Source organism: Poecilia latipinna, unplaced genomic scaffold (genome assembly GCF_001443285.1).
Source record: "Poecilia latipinna isolate Pla-1442-1.1 unplaced genomic scaffold, P_latipinna-1.0 Scaffold253, whole genome shotgun sequence".
In the NCBI taxonomy this organism is placed as follows: Eukaryota; Metazoa; Chordata; class Actinopteri; order Cyprinodontiformes; family Poeciliidae; genus Poecilia; species Poecilia latipinna.
The window spans coordinates 212,628-220,947 of NW_015112869.1; the positions used below are offsets into that span (position 1 = coordinate 212,628).

The 8,320-nt window shown below is 38.1% G+C and overlaps 1 protein-coding gene across 1 annotated transcript in view; it reads left to right on the top strand.

The window, feature by feature from the left end:
• The window catches only part of fam20b (FAM20B glycosaminoglycan xylosylkinase), a 32,032-nt gene extending 25,093 nt beyond the window's left edge, over positions 1-6,939 (top strand). The window contains exons 7-9 of the mRNA XM_015032901.1: positions 3,399-3,590; positions 5,767-5,826; positions 5,922-6,939. Of these exons, the coding sequence (XP_014888387.1) occupies positions 3,399-3,590; positions 5,767-5,826; positions 5,922-6,153 (484 nt within the window). The 3' untranslated portion in view covers positions 6,154-6,939. The remainder of the gene's footprint in view (positions 1-3,398; positions 3,591-5,766; positions 5,827-5,921) is intronic.
• The last annotated feature ends 1,381 nt before the right edge of the window (positions 6,940-8,320 follow it).

Genomic DNA, 8,320 nt, shown 5'->3' on the forward strand with positions numbered 1-8,320 from the left:
CCGATTATGATCGGTGACCGATCGGCACACCTCTAGTTGTAAGAAAATATAATATGTGGAAAAATTGACCAGATCTCTTATCTCATCAGAACCACCAATGTGCTTATCTTTGTAAAAACTCATCAGAATTTTAGATTTTAGTTCATTTTTTATTTATTTTACTTATATCTGTTTGTCTTGTGATGAAATAGCTGGGAGAATACTTTTTTTTATTACATAGTAGAATTATCATCTGAAACACATAAACAAGTCCAAAAAAATTGGAGACACACTTCCACTGCAATTGTTCTTGTTATTAACCATCTATTAAAATGTGTTTATTGATCTACAAAATATACACTTGTCAGAAAAGAGGAAAAAATACTTTTTTATGGCACTGTACATTTATGTGCAAGCTAAGAAATGGGAAGTAAGCGTTCTGGAGAAGCTGATCCTTTAAACGCCTTACCACATCTCCAGTCTTCAACGCTGATATTGCTCATTATTTTATACAGTTGACTTTATTTTGCCAGGTTGTTCCGTTCCAAAGATTGTTTTGAGCATTAAGTGCCAGAAACCTAACACTGCTCTATCCCAATTCATCTCTGACTTTTGAATATCTTAAAGTTTAAATTCTCCCAGGGTATTTTATTTTTTTCTTTAAAAAAGAAAAATGAGAGACTCCCCCCCCGCACGCCCCCGCCCCCCAATGGGCCAGGAATTAAGCCTTGTGGGACTCCCTTGGGTATTTGCAATAGGTTCAAATAGAACCGTCTGTCTGTACTGCCTGGTACCACTTATGAGATAATTTCCAAACCATTTCACGTTTTGTTTAGAATAAACATCTGGAAGACATTTAAGTAATTTGAAGTGGACGATAGTGTCAGAAGCTTTAGAAAAATGGACTGCTTATGTTGTTGCATAGCAGCAACAACATACCCATCTTTTTTTTTATTTTTTATGATGGGTAATTAAATATTGTGCCGTAGAAGAAAAAGTACAGCATGTCTATGTGAAGAAGAATATTTTATGAGTTACTCTTAGTTAAGAGACGGCAGAAAGGAGAGAGGAGCATCAATAAATCCAAGACTGATCAGATCAGAGGAGGTCCAGATGACGGATACATGTATAGTGAGATGTCCTGATGAATCTTTTTGTTGTGAAATGGTATTTTTGCCTGGGAACTTCTAGCACAGTAACATTCTTTAACGAGATCAGTGAAAAGATCACCGTAAAGAGGAAATTCCTAAATTAGATTTTTGGGAAAGAGAAATTAACTGGATGCAATAAAAGTACCAAATCACTGTCGAAACCTTTTTTTTTTTTTTTTTTCCCCCTGGTGATTCCTACTGGATCTGTTCAAAATGTAGTCATATAAATCCACCAACAGGTGGGTGAATGATTCCTTCAAATCCTTAATTTCTAACTTAATTTCTAACTCAAGCATCACAACATTATTGTTTGGTTTTTGTTTTGGTTAATAATGAAAGACTCCAATGTTACTCCAAAACAAAAGATGAGTTTTAGCAAATGCCAGATAAGCTCGGTCTATAATGAAACCGAGCTTATCTGTCAAACATCGACAAGCGGTTCGCAGACTGTGTAATTTGGCAGACACCTTGGCCATTTATTGCACCAGAAATGACGTTATTAGCACAAGTGGGTGAAGCTTAACCTACTAAATGTTTTTGAAGGTTAACGGAAAGTTTTTTAAAACTGAAACTCTTCCACCTCCAGTGACGACTCGGTCAAGACTGGGCTGCATTTTCTCGTTGAGCTTACTGTTGTAATGCCTACTTTTAAACAACTTTTGATCATTAATAGTTCTATTCTGAAATACCAGACATGTTTCATACAGGATTAATTAGAGCTGAGTTTTGGAGACCTAAATAATGTTAGTAGCTCTTACCAGGACTACACGTGTACACGGGAATAACGTATTTCGTATGTTAATACTTTACAAATATAAAAGTGAGCCACAGAAAAGTTAAAACTTCAAATGTTTTTCAACTTATACAGGAAATTTGTGAAGAAAAAGTTAGTTTTATTTGAACTGCTTGTCACTTTTTTCCTCGGTTTCTGTAGAGTAATAACAAATTTGATCAGGTTTTCTTTTTTGTTTTGCTGTGTAAAAGAATGTGCAGCATTCCCAAAGCATTTTCATGTGTGTAGAAATCATTATAGTAATTTTATTATAAGAATTTTGAGCTGCTATGATTAATACAGATCAAAGAAAAAAAAAATCCACTGAGGCACAAATTTCTGCCCAACGAAGTGCTTGGAAGAAAAGAATGTGATGTTATTTGATGTTGAAAAGTTGAAAAAAAAAAAAAAATTACAATTCATTGTGATTAAAGGTATACACATTTAAGAAATTAAAACTAGGGTAGTCTTTGAAATTGTAAATTCAGGAACTTGTAAGAAACACGTGGCTGCATCGAATCTGGTCCTGAGATGTTTTGACGCAGGATAAGAGCCACGTTCTACCTGAAAGTGGACTTCATAATCTCAGACAGTTTTATTTTTATTTTTCAAAATTTTGACTCGACCGTGTCAGAATGTCGTTTTAATATCGTAAATGTATAGAGATTTTTTTTCTCTTGGCTTTGACTTTGTCGTCAGGCAACATCCAAATTTCTTTAATATAAAAATGTCAAATTAATCTCAATATTTTAGATATTTTTGGCAGAAGTATATATTTTATTCTCAATTTATCCTTATTTTTATTTGCTTTTTTCCCCAAACATGCTGTTATATACTGAGCTAAAAAAGTCCATGAAGTAACTAATTTAAGTTGCTGCCAATGAGTCATTTAACTCTTCATATCTATATCAGTGAATCAAAATAATTATACAGCACAGTGTAATATTTCATACCAAAAATGGATACCTTTTCATGCTGTCCATTTTGTCCAAAATGTCAGTCTCACACAGTGTTTTGTTAGATTATTTTCCCTTCACATCAGTCCGGACCTGCAGGTTTGTTCCCCTTTATCTAAATTTAGCCTAACTGATTTTTCTTCCCGTCTGTGTGTGAGTTCTGGTTTCTCCTTTCTGGTTCCTGTGTGTGCACAGCTGCGCCGTGTAGACAGAGGGCAGCTACGAGCACACTCCACTGGTTGTGGTTGTCGCACCTGTTGTGCAATAAGAGCTTCGAGGAAATCAAATTGGGAAAAATAAACTGAGCCGCAGATCATGGTTAGTCACCGTAGCGATGCTCCCATGGGACGTTTCACCTCATTTCCTATCTTGTAAAATTCACTTTAATGACTTTTTTGTTGTCCTACCTTCGTTCTTAAATGTCGCTCTAACCACCTGATCTTATCTTTCATGGGCTGACAGGAAGGTACTTCCAGTTGCCATTGCAAACAAACTTATTCCAGTCTATCTGAAGAACTTTCACGTTTGTTTTCCACATAGGTGGGAGTATGATGAAAGCTACTGCGAGGCGGTGAAGAAGATGCCCCCATATGACGCGGGGCCGCGACTCCTCGATGTGATCGATACGGCTGTTTTTGATTATCTGATCGGCAACGCTGATCGCCATCACTACGAGAGTTTCCAGGATGACGGCGGAGCCAGCATGCTCATCCTGCTCGATAACGCCAAGAGGTGAGGGGTGATGAACCCACAACATGATGATGAAATTATTTTGACTGTACTTTTTATTTTAGGTTTTTCTTTTCTTTTTTTTTTTTTGAAGTCGTATCACGTTTATTTTGCATCAGATTTAAAGAAGTCCCTTGTGTTTTTTATTTTATTTTACCGTAACCGAGACTCTGGAGCAGTCTGTGTACAGCACAGCACTGAAAAAACAGATTAGTCACTCCTGAAGAGTTCCAGTAAAATTCTCCTTTTTAGTAAACGTGTCGGCACCATAAGGATATTGTTAATCCACTTTTTACATCTCACTTCTGGTATCCCGCTAAATTGTCACTCATCTCTTCCAGTTTGCCCATCTCTTTTTCAAGAACTTGCCGCCACTGAAACCGCTTTGTAGCTGAGTCATCTACACCCACTCCTCGGATGGAAAGATGAGGGTTTTTCTAGACTTGCTCTTAAATTTGTTTGTTTTATAAACACATTCTGGTTTGTGAACAGTTTTACTGATATCTTCTCTTTTTTCTGAGAAGCATTGTGTCAGACTTTTTTCTTCTTTTTTTTTCTTTTTTTTTTTTGTCTGGCTGTAAAGTCTCTCTGGCAGAACAAATACATTATTTCATATCTGATATTTTTTTTTACTTCTAGACCAAGCGGCAACAGATCTTTATTTGAACATTCAACCACTTTTTGCTGCTGTGGTGGAATGAGGGAATATTGGTCTTACATTGGATGGATGATGAGGATTATTCTCTAACAAACCTCAGCACCTTAAATAACTCATACCTCTTTAAAAAGCCTTAATCTTGAAATCAAGGCCTTAAAAAGTCTTAGATCCACTTAAAAAAACATGCAAGATGGTATTAAAAACATTCTCCATAGGTCTTAAATATTGTAGTGGTAGGACTACTTAATTTTGTATATTTTATGTATGTTTTTTTTTTTTCTCATAGGAGTTCCCATGAGGCAACAGTTTGAGTCGACTGCAAATTTATTGTCAGTTGGGAGGACGTTAGTTTTTGCCGTTCCCAACCTGTACAATGTTGCATGTTTGTGAAAAAAACAAAAAAAACTCGACACAGAAAACGGTCGTGCTTCTGCTGCTAGAGGTTTTGGAGCAGCATTTGGTGCGGCACAAACTGAGAAGTCGAGAAAAACAAACAAACTCTGAAATCAGAGGTTTATGCCTGTTGACGAGTTTTATTTCAACAAAGTTATTACTGTGTGTGTTATTATGAGAGAACGGCTGAGAAGGAGGAGATTATGGAAAAGAAGCGGAGCATGAGACGAAAACAGAGCCGCAGCTGCAGATGAAAAATGGTGGAGAGGGGAGTAAAAGGAATGGCAATTAATGTCTTGAACTAAAGTAAGAATGTGACAATGTCTGTTGTTAGTCAACCGGTACAGTTTCTACTTCTTTAGATTTTGAGGAAGATCTATTCCTCGAATAGTTCTTCCTGTTTGTCACAGTGGTTAAATACTAATCCACAACCCAAAGCTGCAATGGCTATATTTGGTGTCGGTGAAGGGAACTACCTCATAATTAGGAAAAGTCGTACACACATCATTGCTTTCACTACTTTGCTTGCACACAGAAGAATATTTATTACAAATATAAATCCAAAGACCCTATAAAAGGTCTAAAGCTAGAAGATCTGATGCAGTTTATACAAAAATATCAGACATTCACTAACAAGCTCTAGGGATAAATTATTCTTCTCTACCTGGAATCTAGGTAGCCCAGACTGGCTCAAAGCAGAGTTTTCACTTTTATTTAGATTTTTTTGTATAGTTATTTAATTTCTTCATTTAATTTCTTCTTATGATTATTATTTAAATGTTTTTTTATTATTTTTTGTTTTAACTGTGGTTGCCCATGCAAAATAATGTAAATAGTGTGGGGCCTTACTACTAGTGCATGGTTTGATGACTTCTGCTTCTTTGGATGAGTGATCCTGATGTTGGCGGGTCGAATGAAGGGGGCTGAGTGTGTTTCACCTGCAAGTGTAAAAATATGAGCAACATTAACATGTATCTGTTATTTATTGCAGCTCAGTATAAATATTTTCTTTTTAAAATGGTCCTTTCTCAGTAATTTTGAGGCAAGAGCTCAATAGTTCGATGTATGCATGGAGTATTCACACACCTTCGATTTCTCTTGTTCGTCTCTGTTGTGTTTTCTCGGCAGCTTCGGCAATCCTTCTTTGGATGAGCGAAGCATCCTGGCGCCCCTCTACCAGTGCTGCATGTAAGTCCCCACACGGTCAGGTCACCTTCCTCAGATTGGTCTCTCCCATAATCAATCGCCTCTGTGTGTTTTGTGCTGTCGACTTCCTGCGACAGGATTCGTGTTTCCACCTGGAACAGGCTGAGCTTCCTGAAAGGTGGAGTCCTGAGTTCGGCCATGCGACAGGCGCTCGCTTTTGATCCCATCAATCCCGTCCTGGCAGAGCCTCACCTCGCAGCTCTGGACAGGCGTCTGAACGGAGTCATAGCAACTGTGAAGCAGTGCATGGAAGCACAAGGCCCAGACAACACGCTGATAGAGGATCGGATGAATCTCCCGCATCCGTAGGAAAGCAAAAGCAAGCGGCGAGGTTCGTCCAAACAGCCGTCTTCAGACTATGGCTGTGCAGCTCCGGGGAAGCAGAAGCGGCAAATGAAACGACACGGAGGAGCAAAGGCGGCACGTTTCTTCACCCTCCATCCGTTTATTGACTCTCTGAGGAATGCGATCCTCAGAAGCGCTCTCTGATCAAAGAGTCGGAGAGCGCTCGACCGTTTCACATCCAGCCTCACGGGACCGGAGTGAGAAGGAGAGCAAACACTGTGAGCAAATTCTACCGCTGCTGGTGTCGATGTTCCTCCCACCTCTTGCCAAATCCTCCCTCATCGATCATGATTGTTCATGTACGCCTCATTAGCCGCAGACGACAGATGAAGAAGTGTGAAAGCTTGAAATGAGTTTCTGACATCTCTGTGAAAGCCACACTTCAGACTAGAGCCAATAAACTGAGAAGTTACTTTAATTATATATGAAAAAATACTCCCAATTTATTTTGAGTTTTAAATGGAACTGATAATTCACTCATTCTTGCTCAGTATTGTACATATTTAAGTAGTGATGTAGATTAATGAACTGATGGGATATAAATATTTGGACTATAATATTAAATGAAATTTAGAGTGTGTGTGTGTGTGTGTGAGAGAGAGAGAGTAAAAAGGAGAGAATGAGAATGAGTGCCATACTGTGCCGTAATTCAAAGCTACTGACATGACAGACTTGAATCATGGTGGGGGTCAAAGGTTTTGGGGTGTTTTATTTCATTTTCGGCATTAAACTATGGTCTACATCTGTCTACTCAAGTTGTTTTTTCCTTAGTCTCGTCACCAAAATAATTTGCCATCAGACTTTCCCCTAAAAGCAATTTTCAAATGTTGATTATGGCAAGAAATCTCCAAGTCATCAGGGCCTACGTGAAAATGTTCTTTGCTTTGAGCGTGGAGTTAACTGTCATCTCTTTCACAATACATTTCCTTCATTAGCATGCCAAGAAAAGCTGCCTCTTGAGTTTCCTCTGACTGTAAATCATAAGTAATGGTGACATCAAGTGTGCATTTCCTATGAAAATGCAAGTGTGAATACTTTTGGTGAAAATGGCAAAAGCGTTTGAAGCCGACTGCTGAAGACTTGCAGAAAGATAAGAAATAGTCCAGGCGGTGTGAAAAACCCAGGTAAAAGCCAAAATTAGCTAAAAATCTTAAACTAGCTAAAATACTAATATAGCATCTAGGCCACCACTATGCAATGCAATGTAAAAGAAAAAGAACTCATGTAAACCCTGAAATTTGGAAAGGACAGAAACGTTCCCCTATTCTTTCTGATAAAAACGGCAGGTGAATGAAATCCAAACCTTTTATGGTTCCTGAGACATCGACATTTGTTTGGAGGCATCGTTTAACACGGTGACTACAAAAAAAATATGCTACAGCAGTATGAAAAAAGCAATGTCAAAAGCTCAAATTATTCCAAGGGCAGTTTAACAGGGCAGTGATGGAGGAAACAAGGCAGCGGCCATTTTGAAGTTGGGCTGTTTAACAGCATAAGAGCTGTTAAACTGCCCAACTTCAAAATGGCCGCTGCCTTGTTTCCTCCATGACGGCTCTGAAACCGGATGATTGATTGCCATTAATAGGCAGGACCTGAAACACCCACTGTGAAACACAACGGACATTTTATATTGTAATTCTCAATTCTGCCACAGGATGGAGTGGTTTCCCCCATGGGGAGAAAAAGTCATAAAAAGCTGAATATTATAAAAAGTATGAAGGTTACGAATACCAAGAGATATAGCCGGCATTAGGAGAGCAAGTTGCATAGTATAAAAGTTGAATGGTGAAAATAGCACAAAGTATGCAGGAGAAGAAGCGCGGCGAAATTTACAGAGCAAAAACTTTTAAAAAATATAGTGGGCAGTACAGGGGGCACGTTTGTCAGTACGAAATCTGCATCGGAAGATACATACATAGCATTCTTTTCAGAACATTATAGGGAATCTGCAAAAAGTTTTACATTCAAATTTAAGCCATAAATTTGAATTTAAATGTCTTAAATTTGTTAAGAAAAGTAAGTTGGCCTTTAATATGTTAATCAAAGGGTTTAAATTTTGAATTAACAGGACTATTTGACTTGGCTCAGGAAGTATCGTCATGGTTTTACAGCAGGGAAGTGGGGTGTCCCG